Genomic DNA, 23,481 nt, shown 5'->3' with positions numbered 1-23,481 from the left:
TATTGTTTCTTTAATTGTGTGCGTCAACAGTGTGTGCTCAACAGTGTTCTACATTGAGATGACAATCGTCATGGGATACCTCCTAATATCCTGTCGTTAAGCGTGTAGCGCAGCAACTCTTCGTGGTGTGGGCTTAACAAGTCGTTGGAAGACACCTATAGAAATTCTGAGCCATGTTGCCTCTACTGCCCTTCATAATTGAGAAGGTGTTGCTGGTGGAGGATTTTCTGCTCGAACTGCTCTCTCGATTATGTTCCATAAATATTCGATAGGATTCATGTCGGGCCAAATCATTTGCTCGAACTGTCCGGGATGGTCTTCAAACCAATCGTGAACAATTGTGGCCCGGCGACATGGCGCACTTTCATCTACAAAAATTCCATCGTTGAATGACTGAATGGCTGGAAATGGTGTCCAAGTAGCTGAACATAACCATTTACAGTCAATGACTTGTTCAGTTGGACTAGAGGACACATGTCTGTTCCATGTAAACACAGCCCGAACCATTATGGAGTCACCACCAGCTTGCACAGTGTCTTTTTGACAACTTGGGTCCAGGGTTTCGTGGAGTCTGGGCCATACTCTAACCCTAATATCAGCTCTTATCAACTGAAATCGAGACTCATCTGAGGTAGCCAGGGTTTTCCAGTCGTCTAGGGTCCAACCGATATGGTTACGAGCCCAGGAGAGGCGCTGCCGGCTATGTCGCGCAGTTAGCGCATTCGAGTCGATCGTCTGCTGCCATAGCCCACTAACGCCATTTTCCTGCCATAGCCCACTAACCCCACATTTCGCCGCACTGTCCTAATAGATACGTTCGTCGTACGTGCCACATTGTTTTCTGCGGCTATCTCACGCACTGCTGCTTTTCTGTGAACACTGAGAACTGTAGGCAGACACCTCTGTTCTCAGTCGTTAAGTGAAGACTGTAGGCCACGGCGTTTTCTGCATGAGAGGTAATGCCTGAAATCTGGTAATCTCGGCACAGTCTTGAGACTGTGGATCTCGGAATATTGAATTCCCCAACGATTTTCGAATTGGAATGTCCCATGCTTCTAGCTCCAACTACCATTCCGCGTTCAAAGTCTGTTAATTCCCGTCGTGTGGCGATAATCACTACGGAAACATTTTCACATGATTCACCTGAGGTAAAATTACCGTCACCTGTATATTCGCATATCGCTACCCCATTGCTTTTGTCACCATACTGTATGTCTCTCTCGCCACCTCGCGATGGAAATTTCTTGGTTTTCTTCGCGCGCTTAGTAACAAGCGCCGACCGAAGTGGCCGAGCGGATCTAGGCGCTACAGTCTGGAACCGCGATACCGCTACGGTCGCAGGTTCGAACCCTGCCTCGGGCATGGATGTGTGTGATGTCCTTAGGTTAGTTACGTTTAAGTAGTTCTAAGTTCTAGGGGACTGATGACCTCAGAAGTTGAGTCCCATAGTGCTCAGAGCCATTTGAACCATTTGAACACTTTTGGTGCCACAGTATGATACATTTGTACAGCTGCAAATAAAACTCGCGTTACTTATTTTTCGTCTTAATGTACGCGATTGTATTCAGTTTAGTTTAAAATATCTATGCAGTAAGAAGAAGGTTGTGGACTGGTTGTTGATTTATAATTGGCTTCCGCCTTTTGTGAGCACAATGAAGAATTCATCTGGCGAATGGGCACATATTTCCCTTTTAGAAGAATGGTGAGGCAATACTTTTCTAAATGTTGAATTGAAAATGTTTTCTTGTTAAAGCATTTCCAATTTTAATTGGATTCAACACTATGTAAATACTATCGTGGAACAATCTGCGAAAACATCAAAGCGGTGTGGAATCAGTTTTTTTTATTATAATAATAATTGATCTCATGTACTTTTATTTAAACTGTTTATTCCTGATTCCGATCAGGGTTTCCCAACTTGAAATTGTGGACATCTTGACTGTGTAGCCACAAATAAACCAGAGTAAATTTTAACACGCAGTTGAAACTTTTTTGATAATTTTTGATTATTTAAAAACATAAATTTGTAGCTTGGAGGATAGATTGTACTTACTTCAGAAAACTGACTTGGCTGAACAAATGCAACACCGTTTCTGAGGTAAGTTCGTTGATAAGAGCAGGGACCTTAGACACCCTAACCTTATTATTAATACTTCCAGCAACGCTTCCATTCTCTTTTTTAATTAAATTTATAGGTTTTTGCGGAAAACAATACACCCATTACAATTAAATTTTAAAAACGCACATACTTTGTACATATATAAAATTAAAAATTCATTACTTGATTTGTCAGAACTCAATATCTGCTTCGTATAGGGAACGAGACAGTAAACTGTTAATTTTAATGTTGTTCTCATCTTATTTATCTACAAAAATCAAGAATAATTACTTTGATCGAAACGATGTTCATGTTACACCGAGTCTTTTTGGATATTTGACCATATTATGTGCGGGTGGACTATAATGTTGACATCTGTACTTAACCTTGTAGTACAAGCTTTTTAGATTTCCTACACATTTTATTTGATATTTTAACTTTATTTATAAAGTCGAAATACGTTGTTGTTGTACGGTACAAGAGCACACATCGTTTCCGAAATATATACTAATTAATCCGATTACACGGATGGCGTCCATTTCTGGTACTGTTGTCTCTTACAACTTTCTTTTTATTACAGTTTCATATGTTATTAAGATTTCAACATATGTCTGTTGACTAATTTTGGCACTTCTTTACGTCGCTGTTTTATATCGAAAAGGAGTTAAGAACATTTTCTTCTACTAAGAGTTTCAGTGCTCCGAGATTTTTGCTACGGTACATATTTCTTCTACACAACGCACTTAATTTTTCTACATGTAAATTCTGCAAAAATGTAACAGTGTTTACTCTTCTATTGGAGTTCTTTGTTAATCTGCGAACAATACGTACTAAAGTGTGCGTCCTTTATGACGGCGGACGAGTTTAGGTTCGTTCTGCGCATCTGACGTCACAAAACAGTCAGCCAATGAACAGAGAACGACGTTGCCAGAGCTCAACTGCTGTGCAGAGCACAGACAAGTGTCTTCAGTTTTAGAAACGTTCAGTCATAAATAAAGTAATTGAACAAAAGCAATGTCTTGATAGCAGACTTTCTTTTATAGAAAGTTTGGAAAAAGCTTTCTTTATACCAATTGCTTCATATTCTATTAATTAATTAAACCAAACAAGCAATAAGCCTCCTAATTCAGGCGATAGTCTTCAGTTTTAGAAACGTTCAGTCATAAATAAAGTAATTGAACAAAAGCAATGTCTTGATAGCAGACTTTCTTTTATAGAAAGTTTGGGAAAAGCTTTCTTTATACCAGTTGCTTCATATTCTATTAATTAATTAAACCAAACAAGCAATAAGCCTCCTAATTCAGGCGATAGCAAGGAAAGGTGTTTGTATCATTCTCACTAACCGCTTTTTCGCAATAAAGAACAGCGGTAATTGTTTATTTCCTATTGTATTTCGACGAAACGTGAGTAATTCATAATCATACCAACAGTGTTTGTCGGTATTTTGCATGATATTTTAAAGTCCTCCGGGAGATATATTGAATGACGAGTTGGATTAGCGTAATGGTTAAAGTGTATGGCTGCTAAGCGAAAGGTTTCAATCCTTGATCGGTGCTTATTATTTTCGTTATTTAAAAACAATATCGAAGTGTCTTACTTCATGAATTTTATTCGTTTGAATGTAATTTTTTGAAATTTCTAGTGGCAACTAAAATCAACCCTACGGAAAGTATACACTATGGACTTTTACCTCTGCAAACTCTTCAAAATTTCGTGCAATGGTTAACTACATCTAATGCTGCACAATAACTGCGTTGAACACCGAAGCAAAATTAAGTCATTTATGGGGGAAGGTATCAGTCAAGAAGATGAGTAAAAATCAAATTTTTGGGCCAAATAGTTTTTGTGAAATCGAATGATAAAGTGCGTCAAAACAGTCGAAACACCATGTGTCTGCACAGGCTGGCAGTGCAATGATGACAAAATCACGCACATTGCGGAATGCGGGGAGCACGCCTCTGTAGCAGCGAAAGGGTTAATGCAGTCGTGGTGGCTTTACTTCATAAACTGCGCGCTCCCCCTCTAAAGGTAAGTTTGCGAACTATACTATGGCACTGCTTCTCTTGGAGCGTGCAACTGGCAACGCAACAATCTCCCGCGTCTGGGCGGGCATGCACGAACCGCCAAGATAAAAGAATTGAACTATAACTGCAGACAGTGTCAAATATATTTTGTCTTACCTGTATGTCTTAGACGGAGGAAATAAAATATTTCAGAGAAGGAGATTCATTACATTCCTGTGAATTTCGATATTAAAAATTTCGATAGACCAGTGCAATTATATTTTTAGTATATTTCTTTGAATGTTTTACGACAGACCTGCTGAAGTCAGTCCATAGTTTTGTATCCCAACGACGATGAGTCCATTGCGAATTGTGCGCAGGTGCGGTTTTATAATGATGCGAAAGGAAACCAGACGTGCTATTTTCAAAGGAAGTGTCCCGTATGTGCGTTAAGTGACTTAAGTGATCCAGGAAACCTAATTATGGATGTCTGTACTGGGATTTTGGCCCAACGCCTTCCGAGTGCTACAACGACCTTTCTGCTTAGCTCGGATGCAGATATATTGACGTGAACAAGAAAAGATACAATAATTGAAAATCATCGGGCTCACCGGCAAGTCGGTAATGCTGTTACCGTTGTCATGAGCGTACTGGAAGAACCCAACTGGCTGCATACTGACGCTTAACGTGCCATTCATCAATTCATCCTCCATCAGAGCCATCACTGTGTAGTTGCCCTCGGCGTCTCCATTTACGTCTATGTATACCTGCAGACAATGTGGAGGCATTGGTCATGACATCATTTAGATAAATTTCAAATTTTGTAATGTCTAGATTAGAATTTCGTAGCAAATTAATTTGGTGCTTAAATGAATTGTTACATTAAAATTTTTCCATGTCAAATGTTAAACTTTGTCTTGATCAATGAAAATTTAACAATAAAATGATTGTGCAGTGACTAGTAAATAATCTGTTACTTTTTGTTCATGATGAATTTTACGAAATATGCCAGTGGATACGGTGGAGTGTCATTGTACAATGAATTTTGTTCTTGAAAGAATTAATGTTGAATCTTATTCGGAATGTTAACTGTTACTATTTATTCTAGATTTGTTAACGTTTGTCAAATCCACTGCATTATTTGTACCTGTATTTGCGCGTTCTTATACTGTATTCATGTTACCAGTTACAACATTGAGAGGTGTGATGAGTGATTTCTAGGTTTATCGTTTTTCACTGAAGTAGCTTCTACAGGGTGCTCTAAAACTTCCCTTATATATATATCCAGGACTTATAGAGGGCACCGTGGAGACAATATTTTGAATGGGAAACCACGTACAGAAACTTACTGTTTCCATGCTACTGCTCTTTGAAAACGTGTTTGCTAGGTAGGCACGCAACAGGGTAGTCATGGTGGGGGCTGCTTACGTCGGATCGGTTGATGACATTTGACGACTATCCTACCTCTCTGACCTCGTTCGAGCCCCATTCACGTGTCTCTGAGTGATAGAGCAACATGGAGGGGTTCACGTTTGCAGGATACACTGACCTGATCCTTCTGTACAGGGAAGCTTATTGCAAAGGAAGACTTGCTCGTCGCCTTTATCAAGATCGTTATCCACAACGTCCGGCTCCGTCGCGTACTCTTTTGGCAACGGCTTTGAGAAAGACGCACGTCAGCAGGCCTGACTGTGGTGCTCCAATGAGAGCAGTTTAACTGTAAACAACAGTGTTTGTGAAAATTAAATTTCCTTTTTATTTCTTCGGTTATTAATGAGTGGATTTGTAGGACAAGTGATCATGCCTAATAAATTGATTGTAAAAGTGATCGCATTACCAACATGTTTTCAAATGGTTATAGCACGAAAACGGTACGTTTCCGTACATGGGTTCCTATTCAGAACGTTATGTACTCAGTCACCTCTACAAGTCCTGCATGTTTGTAATGCGAATTTTAGAGCTTTAGAGCGACCCATATATAAGAGTATGAAACCGGATAACGTAACAGTTTTAAAAAAATGTAAAAAAAGATTATGATGACATAACAGTGATGAAGTAATTTTTTTTTGTTTAGGGTAGACCTATCATTCAACACTGTAAAAGTAAATACAGTGAAAAACTATAAATTCAAGTACGGTTGCTCAAGAACATTTATTTAAATTTAACGTCAACTCGTCCCGCTAAAGGGAGAGGGAAAGGAATTTGATGTTCCCTTGCCTGATTAGTTTTCAGCTCGTCAAAATTATTTCTTAAAATGGACTTAATGGTGCACTGCGTCAGGATTTAAATAGTTACATACTTTGATAAACTCACATCATGTCCTTTGACAGAGTGATATGATCTGTCCCGTATTCTTTCAATTACAGCTGTCCCGTTCGTTGGATTTTCACCGTCAGCAAAAACTTCCGTCAGTGCTCTTGCGTATATCATAACAGCATCATACAGATGCGCCGCTTCGATTGGTACCTGCGAATTAAAAATACTGACTACATTGCTTTAATTTCAACAGGGGGATGTAGATCTAATGTACACTGCCTGACAAAGAAAGTGAAGCACCCAGAAGGCATGATCGGATGTCAGTCTAACTTCGTGCACGTACACACTATAGGCGGGTATGTGAATGATTAGAGTCGCAGTTCTCTGTGACAGGTAGAAAGGCACCAGAGTGCATTGGTGTTGTTTGTGTGTAGCATTGTTATGAAGCCTGGTAGGCTATGTAAAGGACGTCAATAGTATCAGATGTCGAGTGATTACTGTGTAAGACACAGAGATGCCGGGTACTCCTGTGAGACAGCGTTATCAGCATCTGGCAGAATTTGAAAGCGGCCTTATTGTGGGTCTCCATATGGCCGGCTGGTCGAATCGTGCAATCTCCAGATTTGTGGGGTATTCAAATGTGACAGTGGCCCAATGTTGGACTGCACATGTGAAAGTGAAAACAGGCGTACTCGTCTTCAAGGTTCCAGTCGACCATGCTTGATCACCACACAGGAGGTTCGCCATATTGTGAACCAAGCAAATCGTAACCCCTACACTGTTGCGCTTGCCGTCCGAGAACGAGTAATGGACTTACTGCAACACTCTGTCTCATCGGAGAATGGTAGCAGGCAGCCTAGGCTATCACAGCTCCATGTGTAGGTGGCTTTTAACACTACAATACAAACAGCTGCGTTTGGAGGTGACGTTACCGAGAAGCGTAGACTGCTGCTGAATGTCGCAGATTGTAATCATCTTGGGGTTGAAGCTCTTTCCTTCCGTGTTTTCCTCAACAATATGTATATTTTTGGACTGGGTCCGCCTTTAGAAAACACATTTTTCGTTTTTTAACCCAAACATGTTTCACTGCAGTTGCAGCATCTTCAGTGGGCTTTTATTTTCCATCTGTTAAAGATAAAGAGTGTTCTTTGATATTTGTATACATGTAGCTGTTAGTTTTTAAATCGTGATTACAGATATATGAAAAAACACATAAATTACGAATTCATACCTTTTTACCACATGGTGTGGTTTTTCTGATGTGTTGTGTTTCTACAGTGACCGTGTTTTGCACGGTTTGTCATCTGAAACCACTTATACCTTAAAGTAGACAAATTGTTTGAGCCAAAATTACGATTTGAAAACTTGTTATTTCTATGTCTGAAATTATTTAATTCTATGTGTGTGTTTATTGACATAATGTTTCACTTACATTTTCCTTTTAATCGTCTTCATCACTGTCAAACACTATATATTGAGTTGTCACTCTCACTGACACTTTAACTGTTTCACTGCTTCACCAGCTGCAAAAACAAACAAACAAACAACAAACACACACACGCACACACACACACACACACACACACACACACACACACACACACACACACACACACAGACAGACACACACACAGAATCCAAAAACAGGAAAAACAAAAAAAGTCCCTAAACCTACTGTCACCCTGTCTCTCTCTCTCTCTCTCTCTCTCTCTCTCTCTCTCTCTCTCTCTCTCTCTCTCCCCTTTTCACACACACACACACACACACACACACACACACACACACACACACAATCCAAAAACAGGAAAAACAAAAAAAGTCCCTAAACCTACTGTCACCCTTGCTCTCTCTCTCTCTCTCTCTCTCTCCCTTTTCACAAACACACACACACACACAGACACACACACACACACACACACACACACACACACACACACACACACACACAAAGAGAAAAAAAAATCACAAACACCTCTGAAAGATTCAGAACAACCACCATGAACACCACCTTCAACTGTTCCACTGTCAGCCATCTTGTTTTTACACCTTTAATTGTTGCACTGCCCGCCATGTTTGTTTTTGCAGCTGGTGAAGCAGTGAAACAGTTAAAGTGTCAGTGACAGTGACAACTCAATATATAGTGTTTGACAGTGATGAAGACGATTAAAAGGAAAATGTAAGTGAAACATTATGTAAATAGACACACACATAGAATTAAATAATTTCAGACTTAGAAATAACAAGTTTTCAGATCGTAATTTAGGCTCAAACAATTTGTCTACTTTAAGGTATAAGTGGTTGCAGATGACAAACTGTGCAAAAAAACGGTCACTGTAGAAACACAACACATGAGAAAAACTACACCATGTGGTAAAAAGGTAGGAATTCGTAACTTATGTGTTTGTTCAAATATCTGAAATCAGGATTTAAAAACTAATAGCTACATGTATACAAATAGCAAAGAACACTCTTTATCTTTAACAGATGGAAAATAAAAGCCCACTGAAGATGCTGCAACTGCAGTGAAACATGTTTGGGTTAAAAAACAAAAAATGTGTTTTGCTAAAGGCGGACCCTATCCAAAAACATACATGTCGCAGATTGTGTTCATCGATGATCCGCGATTCTGCACTAGATGACCATCGCCGGCTAGTATGGAGGCGATATGGGGAGAGGGCCCTTTGTTCCAGTGTTTTGAAGAGGCACAGTGATGCTATACCTGGCGTCATGGTGGGGAAAGCCATCTCGTATGACTTCAGGTCACGGCCGATAGTGAATGAGGGAATTATCTTGGCACAGCGGTACATCACGGACATCCTGGGCCATCATGTGTTCCTGTTCATGCGACAGCATCGTGGTGGCATCTTTCACCAAGATAATGCTCGTTCACAAATGGTATGTGTCTTCATGAACTGCTGGTGTGATGCTGAGGTCCTCCCATGATCAGCAAATTCACCACGCCTTTCCCTGATAGATGTGTGGACTAACTAGGACAGTGCCAGTATTCAGGATATGAAGCACCATTTGCAATCATTAGGGGCCAGCTTACGCCAGGAGAGGATACAACGGCTTTATGACGCCCTTTCCAACCGAATCAATGTATCCATCCAGACAAGAGGGGCTGCAATGTCATAATGATCAATGGGCACATACTGCCAATTCTGCTGTAAATCTGACTCAGCACTTTAATCACTGAAATAACAACATGTACCTCTCAACCGGTGAAGTATCATTTCGTTTCCTTCTCCCCATCCGGGTGCTTCACTTTTTTTTTTTGTTACACAGTGTGTCGGTACAGAGCACACAGTCTGTGTAGGAAGAATGCATTTACTGACAAGGATTACTCGCCTTCTAACAAGTCTGTTAGAAAAAGAAGGGAGAGAGGCTGGAAGAAGGGAAGATCAGGGTTTAACATCCTGTCGACGACAAGGTCCTTAGAGATGGAGCCTTTCGCTTATGAGATGTAAACACTGAAAAATCTAAATCTCGATAACCGTACTGTGTCAGTCTTTTCGGTTCAGCGCGACTTTCAACCTGTTCACCATAATGATCCCGTGAGCCTTTGTGGAAAAAGTGGAAGACAGCTGGCAGTCGATCAGTATGACCTGGACATTCATTGGTTTCCCAGAGACAAAACATTAATATAGAAGTATTCTAAGGAGAGAATTCACGGACAATAAAATAATGCTTGTGTTTTCTATTCTTCTAATTAATTTACTCTGAATTATCTGTCGGTGAGTTAAGAAAGGATATTAAGTACTAATAATGAGCAAGAATCTACTAATCTTTGTACTAAGCGCAACACCATGAATACTAGAGCCAGAAAAGTGTATTGTAAGATTATTGAAGTGAGGTAATGCATTTTTCACATTACTGTAAAAACATTTGTAGTTCACTGCAGTGAATGAAAGCGATGTGCAGCTGTCAGTAACATTCTTGCGGATGTGTTGACACGTCATTGTGTTAAATATTTCAACGTTTCGAATGTACTTCTTACTGCGGTAATCGGGGTGACTGTGTATGCCACCCAGGAGAATTTTCCTGAAACCGACTCCGGTCTGGCAAAGCTAAAAACGTGCAGTAAGCTCTGTGTACGTAACGTCACGGCTTCACCGTTTTCTCTGTGAGTCTACAACTTCGTTCCTTCTCCAGCAATACCGATTTGCCACTCAGACTACTTCATGCCCAGCGGATTTGCGTTTTCGGAAAAGCTGTGACAAGCGAAGTACTACATTTCACTTACTTCGTTACTTGTTGGTTGACTATCTAATATTGATATTTAATCATTTGCATTATTATGCTTTGAATTTCGTTCCCAGCAACTGCCGCGCAATGGGTTCACAGCTTACGCGTATCTTTTAAGAACTTGTTGTGTCCAAATCTTTTATTTCCTGGTGCTTAAAATTAGGTTTTCCAAATTAGTAACGCAGTTTTCTTCACGTAGCCGATATTTGTCATTGTATTGTGTTACCAATTACTGTTGGTTTCTGACATGGTTAGCAAACTATTTTTAAAATGTCCTCTTGTTGGAATACGTTTCAGAATATTCGATGCATCTGATCCGCATGAGAAAACGATCATTCACACTTTCTGGTGGTAAGAATCTATCAACTCGGCTATGTCACTGACTAACACGGGATGTATTCTCTGATGAATTAATAATTTTAAGGTCTAAGAGATAAGCTACTGTTGCTGTTGGTGCATTTTTGTTTCTGCATTCGTAAATGATTTTCACAGTACTCACCGATATACTTCTGAACACGGAGTGGTGGTATGGTACACAGAAGGGTGGCTTTGTTGAGAAGTTTCTGATCTGTTCACAAACCTCCCTGAAACAGAAATTAACGAACGAAAGTCAATAACATTCATTGCAAGACTGTATTAACAGTTTTAATGGGCAATACTAGAAACTGTTCGTATAACGTGACGCAGCTGTACGCACAAGAAGCAATGAAAATGTTATTTGTGTGTCTGAAGCAAGGAGTCGATTTAAATATTAGTTCATACACTAAATATCTTTTTTGCTGTGACATCAGGAAGAGACATTTAGTTTACTAGTTTATAAATGAATATTAATATAATTACTGCAGCAAATGCCACCCGACAAACTTATACGTAGATTTAAACTACCATATAACAGGAAAGTAGCTTACATGTGAGCGAGGCATTTGAATATGCAATGTTTCACAGGGTTCAGTATTGCAACCACTTCTTTAACTGATGTACTTACCACAGAAGTTACTAAGAGCTCGAAAGTTTTGTTATATTTTCATAACAGAAGTGTAATTATTAGAGTCTCAGAGTAGCAAATGATCATAAAAAAGTGCCTTGTACAAAATCAGTAACTGACTCACTGTTGTTAGGGTAAGTTAATTTCCCACATTCTGTTAACATCGACATTCTATCCTTCAAAATGGTTGCACGGTACTCCTAGGATTGAGGACATAAGGGGAACTCTCGTTGAAAGTATATATAATCATGACCTCCTTCAGAACCTGAAAGCATTTATCAAAAAATTGTGGATCTTCAGAACTTGCGAGAACAGCTTTAAGAGTGGTGGGACTGGTTGCAATGATCCTATAGAAAGAAAATGAAATTAAATACATCTACAAGAATACTAACATAACGTTTGCAAAATTGGTACAATTTGTTACGATTTTCAACATTAAGCTGTTCAGTGTTTGGAACACAATATGTATTAAGGGCATTCAACCAATAGCAAGAGATGCGACACCTGATTTATAGTCACAACAGTGGAAGGTCTTACAGACCACTAACGTACTGTAATACCTAATATGGAATTATGCTCAGACACGCGCTGTGTATTTCCCACAATAGCTAGTGTCGTAAAGCTGTATAGGTCGCCCAGCCAACGAAATTATCATTCTTAATTTGTTTCTAAAAATCATCTCCTGTATTTTGCAACTAGGCTTCATTGCGACACGTGTCGCTTCAGTAGAGGTTGTTTGTTCCACTCAACTGTTGACAACGAATCTGCTCCTTATATACTCGCTGGTTATAGCCGTTAGAGTACGTGACGAGTCGACATAAAAGTTTTCTGGGTTTGGTGCCGCTTCATAACGTAAAAACTACCGTTGCTAGACAAAAACCAACGTTTCGGCCACGACTGCAGTGGTCTCCTTCTGGGTCTAATGGTGCGTTCTAGCTATGCAGTGTCCTTTATATTTTGTTGTTAGTGTTCACTGCGCATGCCATTACGTCATAATTTTAAAAAGGTAGTTAGTTTCATTGGTCACTTAAGGAAGAAGGCGAGGGAACTTTATTTTTAATAGGTTATTGCGGTGGAGGGAGAACGTGACCTCTGTTGTCTATTGGCTCTTGTGTTATGTACCATGATTGGTGGTCACCGTCGAGTGAGAAGTTTGCTGCTGTTTACCAACTGCTGGACGTCAGCCGTGCGGCGGCAGTTACTCGCCGGTAGTGCTCGTGTCTCGTGTTGACAGTGCGGTCTGTTGGCCACTGATTGCTGGCAGCCAAGATGGGGCAAGCCTGAGTCCATCCTCCCTGTTCATGTTGTTAGGGTGTCTAAGTATTTCGGTGGCCTCTCTGACTTTGCGTTTCGTCATAATTGGCTGCTTGGCCAACACACAGGCTTCGCTGAATGTTATTTCTTTTCCGCAGTCTTGGTGATGTTCTGCCACTGCGGATTTGTTGTGTTGCCCTAGACGAATATAACGCTCGTGTTCCGGAATGCGCATTGCTATTGGCCTACCAGTCTCGCCGATGTATGCCTCTCCACATTCGCATTCCACCTTGTAAACGCCTGCAGTGTGTAATTCATCCACCTTCACCTTGTCCTTAGTGGAGCCTAGCACGTCCTGGATCCTACGACCACTATATAAGACAGGCTGCACCCCAACGCGGCGAAGATGTTTGCCTATTCGGTCAGTAACGTTTTTCAGATAAGGTAAGCCCACTGTTGGCTGCAGTTTGTCTATTTCTTGCTTATCTTTCGTGCTTGTGTTCGTCGACAAGGCTGTGCTTATCGACTTATGGCTGTAGCCATTGGTTAGAAACGTTGTGCGTAACCTTTTAAGATCAGGTGTGATGTTTTGAGCATCACTTAGGCGCTGGGCACGGATTGCCAAAGAGCGGATGACAGAATTCTTCTGCGCTGGATGGTGGTAGGATTGGGCGTGAAGATACCTGTCTGTATGTGTATGCTTGCGATATACTGTGTGCCCCAGTGTGCCCTCCGTTCTCCTGTACACTTCGACGTCTAGAAATAGGATAGTACCATTCTTTTCTAGTTCCTTCCACTAAGGAAGGGATTCTATTTGTGTTTATCTGCTCTGCATAGTAACTAACAGTTCTTGATAAAACTTTACGTAGTTTTCGTGTTAGATTTCTTAGTGTTTTCTTGATCGTTTAGAACAGAAAGCGCCCTAAAACCGTCTTTTGTTTGTTTCGCGGCCGTTAGCCACTAGTCACTTGAATCAGCAGTTGTCTTGTGACAGCCAGAGCGAGAGCACCAGCAGCAGCGAGTACTGTTTGTATAAAGCGTTTATTTTGCATTTTGTTTACGACCTTCCACTAAGGAAGGGATTCTATTTGTGTTTATCTGCTCTGCATAGTAACTAACAGTTCTTGATAAAACTTTACGTAGTTTTCGTGTTAGATTTCTTAGTGTTTTCTTGATCGTTTAGAACAGAAAGCGCCCTAAAACCGTCTTTTGTTTGTTTCGCGGCCGTTAGCCACTAGTCACTTGAATCAGCAGTTGTCTTGTGACAGCCAGAGCGAGAGCACCAGCAGCAGCGAGTACTGTTTGTATAAAGCGTTTTTGTACTTATTTGCTGCGCTTAGCTTTTAAATAGTTTTTCTGGGAAAACCTTCGCGTCTCGTATTTCAGTGAGTGTTTCTTGATTATCAGAGTAGCTCATCAGAAGATTATCTTAGGAATTTGTCATCGTGTAGAGTAGGGTAAACATAGTCATGTGTAGGGACTGTGGTTGTTGTGAGCGGACGCAAGGAGAATTGGCCACTCTTCGGGGGCAGGTGGAGGCTTTGTCTGTTAGGCTCATCGAGCTCGAGGCGCGGGCGTCGGCTCGTAGTGGCGTTGGGGCAACTGTGGTGAGACCTATGCCTACTTCGGTGGCCTTGGAATCACATGGAACCCCTGATGTCGCTGCGTCTTCCGGCAGTGAGCATCTTACCGGTCAGCCATCACTCCAGGGTGAATGGCGGACAGTGGTGGGCTCGCGCGTGCCTGGCCGAAAGGCGAAGGTGGGATCTGGCCGCGTGGCAGCTGCCTTACCCCTTTCCAACAGGTACGGGGTGCTTCCTAGTGGTGATGACATCGTTTCCGAGCCACCACAGGATGCCTCGCCTGTTGGGCCAGTGGCCGATTCTCCGGCAAGGTCCCGACAGTCACAGAGGGCGGGCCTATTAGTTATAGGGAGCTCCAACGTTAGGCGGGTTATGGAGCCCCTCAGGAAAATAGCGGGTAGGTCGGGGAAGAATGCCAGTGTGCACTCGGTGTGCTTGCCGGGGGGTCTCGTCCGTAATGTGGACTCCGGCAGCTATTGAACGCACTGGGTGTGACCGGCTGCAGATAGTAGCACATGTCGGAACGAATGACGCCTGCCGCTTGGGTTCTGAGGCCATCCTTGGTTCCTTCCGGCGGCTGGCTGATTTGGTGAAGGCAACCAGCATCGCACGCGGAGTGCAAGCTGAGCTTAATATCTGCAGCATAGTGCCCAGAGTCGATCGCGGTCCTCTGATTTGGAGCCGTGTGGAGGGTCTAAACCAGAGGCTCAGACGACTCTGCGACTATAATGGTTGCAAATTCATCGACCTCCGTTATTGGGTGGAGAACTGTAGGGCCCCCCTAGACAGGTCAGGCGTGCACTACACACCGGAAGCAGCTACTAGGGTAGCAGAGTACGTGTGGCGTGCACACGGGGGTTTTTTAGGTTAGAGGGACCCCCCCTTGGGCGAAACGATAAAATACCTGACGGCTTACCAGAGAGGACATTATCATCGTTGATAAAGAACGTCCGTCCTCAGAGACCAAAAACAGGAAAAGTTAACGTATTATTGGTAAACTGCAGGAGTATCCAGGGCAAGGTTCCTGAATTAGTATCTCTTATTGAAGGAAATAGTGCGCATATAGTATTAGGAACGGAAAGTTGGTTAAAACCGGAAGTGAACAGTAACGAAATCCTAGACACAGAATGGAATATATACCGCAAGGATAGGATAAACGCCAATGGTGGAGGAGTATTTATAGCAGTAAAGAATTCAATAATATCCAGTGAAGTTATTAGCGAATGCGAATGTGAAATAATCTGGGTTAAGTTAAGTATCAAAGGTGGGTGAGATATGATAGTCGGATGCTTCTATAGACCACCTGCATCAGCAACCGTAGTAGTTGAGCGCCTCAGAGAGAACCTGCAGAACGTCGTGAAGAAGTTTCGTGATCATACTATTGTAATAGGGGGAGACTTCAATCTACCAGGTATAGAATGGGATAGTCACACAATCAGAACTGGAGCCAGGGACAGAGACTCTTGTGACATTATCCTGACTGCCTTGTCCGAGAATTACTTCGAGCAGATAGTTAGAGAACCAACTCGTGAAGCTAACGTTTTAGACCTCATAGCAACAAATAGACCGGAACTTTTCGACTCCGTGAATGTAGAAGAGGGTATCAGTGATCATAAGTCAGTGGTTGCATCAATGACTACAAGTGTAATAAGAAATGCCAAGAAAGGAAGGAAAATATATTTGCTTAACAAGAGTGATAGGGCACAAATCGCAGAATATCTGAGTGACCACCATCAAACGTTCATTTCTGAGGAAGAGGATGTGGAACAAAAATGGAAAAAATTCAGAAACATCGTCCAGTACGCCTTAGATAAGTTCGTACCGACTAAGGTCCAAAGCGAGGGGAAAGATCCACCGTGGTATAACAATCATGTACGAAAGGTACTACGGAAACAAAGAAAGCTTCATCATAGGTTTAAGAGTAGTCGAATCATAGCTGATAAGGAAAAGCTGAACGAAGCGAAAAAGAGCGTAAAGAGAGCAATGAGAGAAGCATTCAACGAATTCGAACATAAAACATTGGCAAACAATCTAAACAAGAACCCTAAAAAGTTTTGGTCATATGTAAAATCGGTAAGCGGATCTAAATCCCCTATTCAGTCACTCGTTGACCACGATGGCACCGAAACAGAGGACGACCGAAGAAAGGCAGAAATACTGAATTCAGTGTTCCGAAACTGTTTCACTGCGGAAAATCGTAACACGGTCCCTGACTTCAGCCGTCGCACGGACGCCAAAATGGAAAATATTGAAATAAACGATATCGGAATTGAAAAACAACTGCTATCACTTAGTAGCGGAAAAGCATCCGGACCAGACGAGATACCCTTAAGATTCTACAGTGATTATGCTAAAGAACTTGCCCCCTTTCTATCAGGAATTTATCGTAGATCGCTGGAAGAACGTAAAGTACCTAGCGACTGGAAGAAAGCGCAGGTCGTTCCCATTTTCAAGAAGGGTCATAAATCAGATGCGAATAATTATAGGCCTATTTCGCTTACGTCAATCTGTTGTAGAATAATGGAACATGTTTTGTGTTCTCGTATTATGACGTTCTTACATAATACAAATCTCCTTCATCATAACCAACATGGATTCCGCAAACAGAGATCATGTGAAACTCAGCTCGCCCTATTTGCCCAAGAAATTCACAGTGCCGTAGACACTGGCGAGCAGATTGATGCCGTATTCCTGGACTTCAGGAAGGCATTTGATACGGTTCCGCACTTACGTTTAGTGAAAAAAATACGAGCTTACGGAATATCGGACCAGGTTTGTGATTGGATTCAGGATTTCCTAGAAGAAAGAACACAACATGTCATTCTTAACGGTTCAAAATCTGCAGATGTAGAGGTAATTTCGGGAGTACCGCAGGGAAGCGTGATAGGACCTTTATTGTTTACAATATACATAAATGACTTAGTTGACAACATCGGTAGCTCCGTGAGGCTATTTGCAGATGACACGGTTGTCTACAAGAAAGTAGCAACATCAGAAGACTCGTACGTACTCCAGGAGGACCTGCAGAGGATTAATGCATGGTGTGACAGCTGGCAGCTTTCCCTAAACGTAGATAAATGTAATATAATGCGCATACATAGGGGCAGAAATCCATTCCAGTACGATTATGCCATAGGTGGTAAATCATTGGAAGCGGTAACGACCGTAAAATACTTAGGAGTTACTATCCGGAGCGATCTGAAGTGGAATGATCACATAAAGCAAATAGTGGGAAAAGCAGGCGCCAGGTTGAGATTCATAGGAAGAATTCTAAGAAAATGTGACTCATCGACGAAAGAAGTAGCTTACAAAACGCTTGTTCGTCCGATTCTTGAGTATTGCTCATCAGTATGGGACCCTTACCAGGTTGGATTAATAGAAGAGATAGACATGATCCAGCGAAAAGCAGCGCGATTCGTCATGGGGACATTTAGTCAGCGCGAGAGCGTTACGGAGATGCTGAACAAGCTCCAGTGGCGGACACTTCAAGAAAGGCGTTACGCAATACGGAGAGGTTTATTATCGAAATTACGAGAGAGCACATTCCGGGAAGAGATGGGCAACATATTACTACCGCCCACATATATCTCGCGTAATGATCACAACGAAAAGATCCGAGAAATTAGAGCAAATACGGAGACTTACAAGCAGTCGTTCTTCCCACGCACAATTCGTGAATGGAACAGGGAAGGGGGGATCAGATAGTGGTACAATAAGTACCCTCCGCCACACACCGTAAGGTGGCTCGCGGAGTATAGATGTAGATGTAGATGTAGAACTGTATCTTCCCGTGCATATTGTTCAAATATTCGTGAAACTTGTGTAGCTCCGTTTCACCATGGGGCCATATAGCGAACGTGTCGTCCACGTATCTGAACCAGCAACGTGGGCGTAAAGGAGCTGAACCGAGGGCCGTTGCTTCAAAGGCTTCCATGAATATATCGATAGTAGGTCGGTGGTCATAGTGTTCTGGCTGATCAGTGTATAGCCCGCATGCGTCTAAACGTTTATTAACATATTACATATTTATTCATGTATTATATATACTGAAATTATGGGAGTATAGAAACACACACGTTTTCGAATGCAATGTTGTGTGCAAATTTCAGCTCAATCGAACGAATACTTTCCGAGTTTTGCGAGCAGAAACATACGCAGGCTGTATTTTTATATATAAAAATTAGGTTTCCTCTATCCATTCATATTAACTACAACCTCTCCAGATTAAAGCAAGTTGCCATTCATGGCACCATACAGAAATGATGTCTAAGTCACCTTGAATCCCCCTGCGGTCACACAACGATACTCAATTCTCGTACACAACAATGTCATCATCAAACAGCAAGACGTCCGAAAGATCGTTTATAAGCGCGGGAAGTGGGAATGTTCCCACCAACCTTCCCTGAAGACTCCGAAGAACACTTGCCCTCCAGGACGACATACTGTGAACTATTAGTCAAAAAGTCTTCGCACTACTCACAAACATATTCCGTACTGTCAGACCTTTCTTTTCTGACTATAGTGCGGTACAGTACTGGGTTCTTTCTGGAAATATTGGAACAGAGAAGTTATCAATTGGCCTACATCCATGGTTAGCTGGATATCGTCAGTAAGAAGAGCGACGAACTGTGTTTCAAACGAGCAGTTACTTCTACCTCTGTCATTGTGGACAGGAAGTTTTCTCTTTTGAATATGCTCAAAAATCCCGCAACGGACCTCCGTTAAGGGCATTCATCAACAATTTGACATATTTTCCCTTTGCCTCTTTTACGTAAGGCAGCAAGTATGTAGCATATTAAAGAACGAAAACTGAAGACCTTTCAAAAACAGATAAAATAAAACTATTATTTTTTTTTTAATTTTTGAAAACATTTTCTCTTGGACTGACTCTTGACAAGATGGCCCGTGTTTACATCTTTAAGAAACACAACCCATTTATTACAGGTCGCGTGAATTAATTGGACAGCTAGGAGAAATCTGGTACATCGAACTTCGTTGTCCGTTCCACTTATCATTTAGAAAAAGCTGTTTCCTAGCAGGTAATTTTCTGATATCGTGGGTATATGTTAGTTTCCGGAATTGGGAAAATTTATAAACCACCTCCCTGCTCGGTCTAACTTAACTCTCATTCCCCTGGGCCTATGTCACCATTTTCCTCTTTTATGTATGTGAGGCTATTGATGAGAAACTCACCTTCCAAAAAAGAAACGCAACGGGTAATTTTTGTGGAGCAGAAAATTACTGTGCCACACTAGGTACGGCAATGCAGAAGAAACGCTGTTTAGGAAAAAAGTAATTTATCAAAAAAAAAAAAAAAAATGGTTCAAATGGTTCTGAGCACTATGGGACTCAACTGCTGAGGTCATTAGTCCCCTAGAACTTTGAACTAGTTAAACCTAACTAACCTAAGGACATCACAAACATCCATGCCCGAGGCAGGATTCGAACCTGCGACCGTAGCGGTCTTGCGGTTCCAGACTGCAGCGCCTTTAACCGCACGGCCACTTCGGCCGACAGTAATTTATCAAGGTGTTCTAACTTTGCGCCGAAGAACAACCACCCATGAGCCCAGCTTTTCACTGTAGCTTTTTGCTGTGAGTGCAGAGCCGTAATGAAGCAAATCGGATTAAGCCAGGAGGAGGCCACCTACGCTTCTGCAATATAGTGCGCAGCACATGACGCCAAGCGTGTGGCAAAGAAGTTGGGAAGTTCTTCATTTGTGATGTCACAGTGTCAGTAGGTGTTTTGAAATCCATTTGTGCTACCACAAGAATGTACGTGTTTATATCACCATATGCATTTCATTTATTGATATAAAATATCATCAGTGGCCTGTAATCGGTATGTAACTACTATACAAAGACAAGTCGTTATTTAACGTTATCAAAAATCTTGAAAAGTACTTGACCGATTTACTTCAGACTTTTAAACGATTCTCTAATAAACATTCGGACAGAACTCATGTTCAGAAAACACAGACCACCTTGAACGACTAGAGATAGGACGTTGATATTCATAGGACATGTACATTAGCATTGAACCATGTCGGCCCTGCAGGTTCAAGATCAACATCGATATTGTGGCGGCCGGCCGAAGTGGCCGTGCGGTTTAAGGCGCTGCAGTCTGGAACCGCAAGACCGCTACGGTCGCAGGTTCGAATCCTGCCTCGGGCATGGATGTTTGTGATGTCCTTAGGTTAGTTAGGTTTAACTAGTTCTAAGTTCTAGGGGACTAATGACCTCAGCAGTTGAGTCCCATAGTGCTCAGAGCCATTTGAACCATTTGATATTGTGGCGCAACACCACCTACCGCTAAAATGTGGCTGCGGCTCTCGTTGACGTTGTAAGCCGAAGGTAATGGATCAGTGTGACTTGAGAAGACGTTCAGAATGTCTCGCAGACGTATGAGAGAACCGTACCGTCAGACCAGTGAGTTTGAAAGATGGCGCGTTACTGCCGTAAGAGGCTGATATGCATCCACGTGGTAAATTGCTGCTCGTGTTGGACGGAGATATTCGGCAGTGCAACGTGTGTGTGCCGAATGGTTCACGGAAGGCCGTAGGATGTGACGAGATAGGTCAAGTCGCACCACTCAGACTACCCCACGAGAAGATGGGCACTTCATCCGAATGGCATTGCAAGATAGATCTGGGTGCTCGGCTCTGGCGCAAGAGTGGAACAATGTAACACATCGTACACTATCGGGGGTGACAATCCATCGCGGTTTATTACGGCATGCGTTACGGGCGCGTCGTCCACTTCTCCGCCTGCCTTTGACGAATGTGCAGAAACATGTTAGACGGCAACGGTATATGGAATGATGTCACTGGGGCAGGAAGGGCATCAGATAATGTTTTTGGACAAATCCAGGTTCTGTTTGTTTGAAAGTGATGGCCGCATTTTGGTTCGACGAAGGCAGGGTGCGGTGTCACAGTGAGTGCATTCGCACAAGACATGCAGCGCTAACTCAAGGCGTTATGGTGTGGGGTGCTATTGGGTACAACCACAAATAACAGCTGATGCGAGTCCAGGGCGCTGCGACCAGTGTGACCTTCATGAATGGCATCCTGCGGTCCATAGCCGTGCCCTTTCTGCACAACGCCACATGTTGCTGCGCGAACGCGTCCCTACTTGGTGTCACAGGATGTCAGCCTTTTGGTCTGCCCCGTCAGATCACCAGACTTGTCGTCAATCGAAAATATGTGGGGTATGGTGAAAAGACGAGTGCAGCGCTGTGACCCAATGTCCACCACCACAGATGAACTTTGGAATCAGGTGAATGCAGCATGGGTGGCCATATCAAGGACGCCATTCGCGCCTTATACGCATCGATGTCATCACGCATGGAACAAGTTATCAGTGCCCATGGTGGGCGCTGCCCCTACTAGGTAACAGGACACATGCTGAAGAGACGTGACTGAAATCCTAATCATTTCTGCAGGACATACTAATGTACATGTCCTGTGGCTATGAACTTACTATTCTAATCGCTCAAGTTGTTTTGTGTTTTTGAACACGAGTGTATAAAGGTGCCCTATAAATCTGCTGGGCGGGATGCACATTTTTTCTGAAAACTGTCTTTAGGTGGGCGAGCTCTTTAGGCAAGCTATCTAGATCTGAGACAGTATGAGCTCTGTGTACGAGAGTTTTAAGAACGCTCATAGTTTGCGAAGGGTGATGTCAACTTGATGCTTGAAAATACAAATCAGTGTGAGTGGGCTTACGATAAACTGAATGCCCAGATGCCCAGAGAGCCATCACTCTTTCGTCTAACCAAGACATCCAAGAAAGGCAGACAACCATCTCTCTCTGTTTCCATAGAGAACCGAATGTTGTTATCAATGGAGTTAAGGTGGTGAAGCAACTCCATCAGTTTATCTTCTCTATGAGGCCACACTATGAAAGTATCGTCCACATACCTCCAAAAGTACTGTTGGTTTAAGAGCACCTGATCCAAGCGCTCTCTTCTGGAAATCCTCCATAAAATGGTTTGCCACATTTCGTATAAAATAGCAAGAAACCTCTGTAAATTTCTGGTGCAAGTGATTTTTTGTCCACCATCTAAGATTTCAAACCTCTTGGGATCGGTGTCAGTGTGGTACGGCGTACATAGGACAGACCACACACATTGTAAAACAACGCTGCACTGAACATCAACGTTACACTGGCCTTTTGCAGCGAAGCAAGTCTGCTACTGCCGAACACTTTTCCGCTGGACATTCAATGGAGTATGATAGATTCTGACCACACAATATCTCTCTGGGACTCCGTTATTAAAGTATCCGTGGAAATACGCCTGGCAGAAAATCTGATAAACCGTGATAGCGGCTACCAGTTAGACAGTGCCAGAATGAGAATTTTCACTCTGCAGCGGAGTGTGCGCTGATATGAAACTTCCTGGCAGATTAAAACTGTGTGCCCGACCGAGACTCGAACTCGGGGTCCCGAGTTCGAGTCTCGGTCGGGCACACAGTTTTAATCTGCCAGGAAGTTTCAGTTAGACAGTGCTTGGAACACCATCATCTGTACGATTTGTTGTAATCAAAGGCGGCAGAGTGCGCCAACGGCCGCGGCGAGCGATACGCAAAGAACAGCTGAGTTCCGCGGTTCCCGCAGCGAGGGTACTGCCGCCGGGAAGTGTGGTCCGCCTCTCACCGTGAATTATGACTCATGCGCAGAATTCTCACAACGAGCTATATGGGGCGGAAAAGAGTAGATCTTCGTCGGTCTTCGATGGCTCATTTAAAGACGTCTGGCAGGTGCCCATTCGAAATATCGTGCGATGAATTAAACGACGACCGGATGCAAGCTCGAAATTTGTTCGAACATTTAATTCGCAGGGAAAATTTTAAAATTCAGATTAAAATATCACTCTGTAACGAGTCATTGAGAACCAAGTGTTTCTCGTATAAACACACTCAGTGCAGTTAATCCACATCAACATCTGCAGGCTTGTCACTAAGTTCGGACAACGTGTTAGATCGTAAGAGATAACACTTATTTGCTCTGCAAGGTGTTAAGAGTTCATCCATTTACACCACAAGAAGATCTGATGTGA

General features: G+C 42.5%; 1 protein-coding gene across 1 annotated transcript in view; it reads right to left on the bottom strand.

Annotated features, from left to right (window-relative positions):
- LOC126456431 (guanylate cyclase 32E-like) overlaps positions 1-23,481 on the bottom strand; it is a 566,897-nt gene that overhangs the window by 331,157 nt on the left and 212,259 nt on the right. The window contains exons 7-10 of the mRNA XM_050092180.1: positions 11,102-11,186; positions 6,415-6,567; positions 4,713-4,868; positions 2,134-2,139 (exon numbers count right to left, since the gene is read on the bottom strand). Of these exons, the coding sequence (XP_049948137.1) occupies positions 2,134-2,139; positions 4,713-4,868; positions 6,415-6,567; positions 11,102-11,186 (400 nt within the window). The remainder of the gene's footprint in view (positions 1-2,133; positions 2,140-4,712; positions 4,869-6,414; positions 6,568-11,101; positions 11,187-23,481) is intronic.

This window comes from Schistocerca serialis, chromosome 2 (assembly GCF_023864345.2).
Source record: "Schistocerca serialis cubense isolate TAMUIC-IGC-003099 chromosome 2, iqSchSeri2.2, whole genome shotgun sequence".
Lineage (NCBI taxonomy): Eukaryota > Metazoa > Arthropoda > Insecta > Orthoptera > Acrididae > Schistocerca > Schistocerca serialis.
Note: the sequence above shows the minus strand (reverse complement) of the source record. Positions and strands in the feature narration are given on the sequence as shown.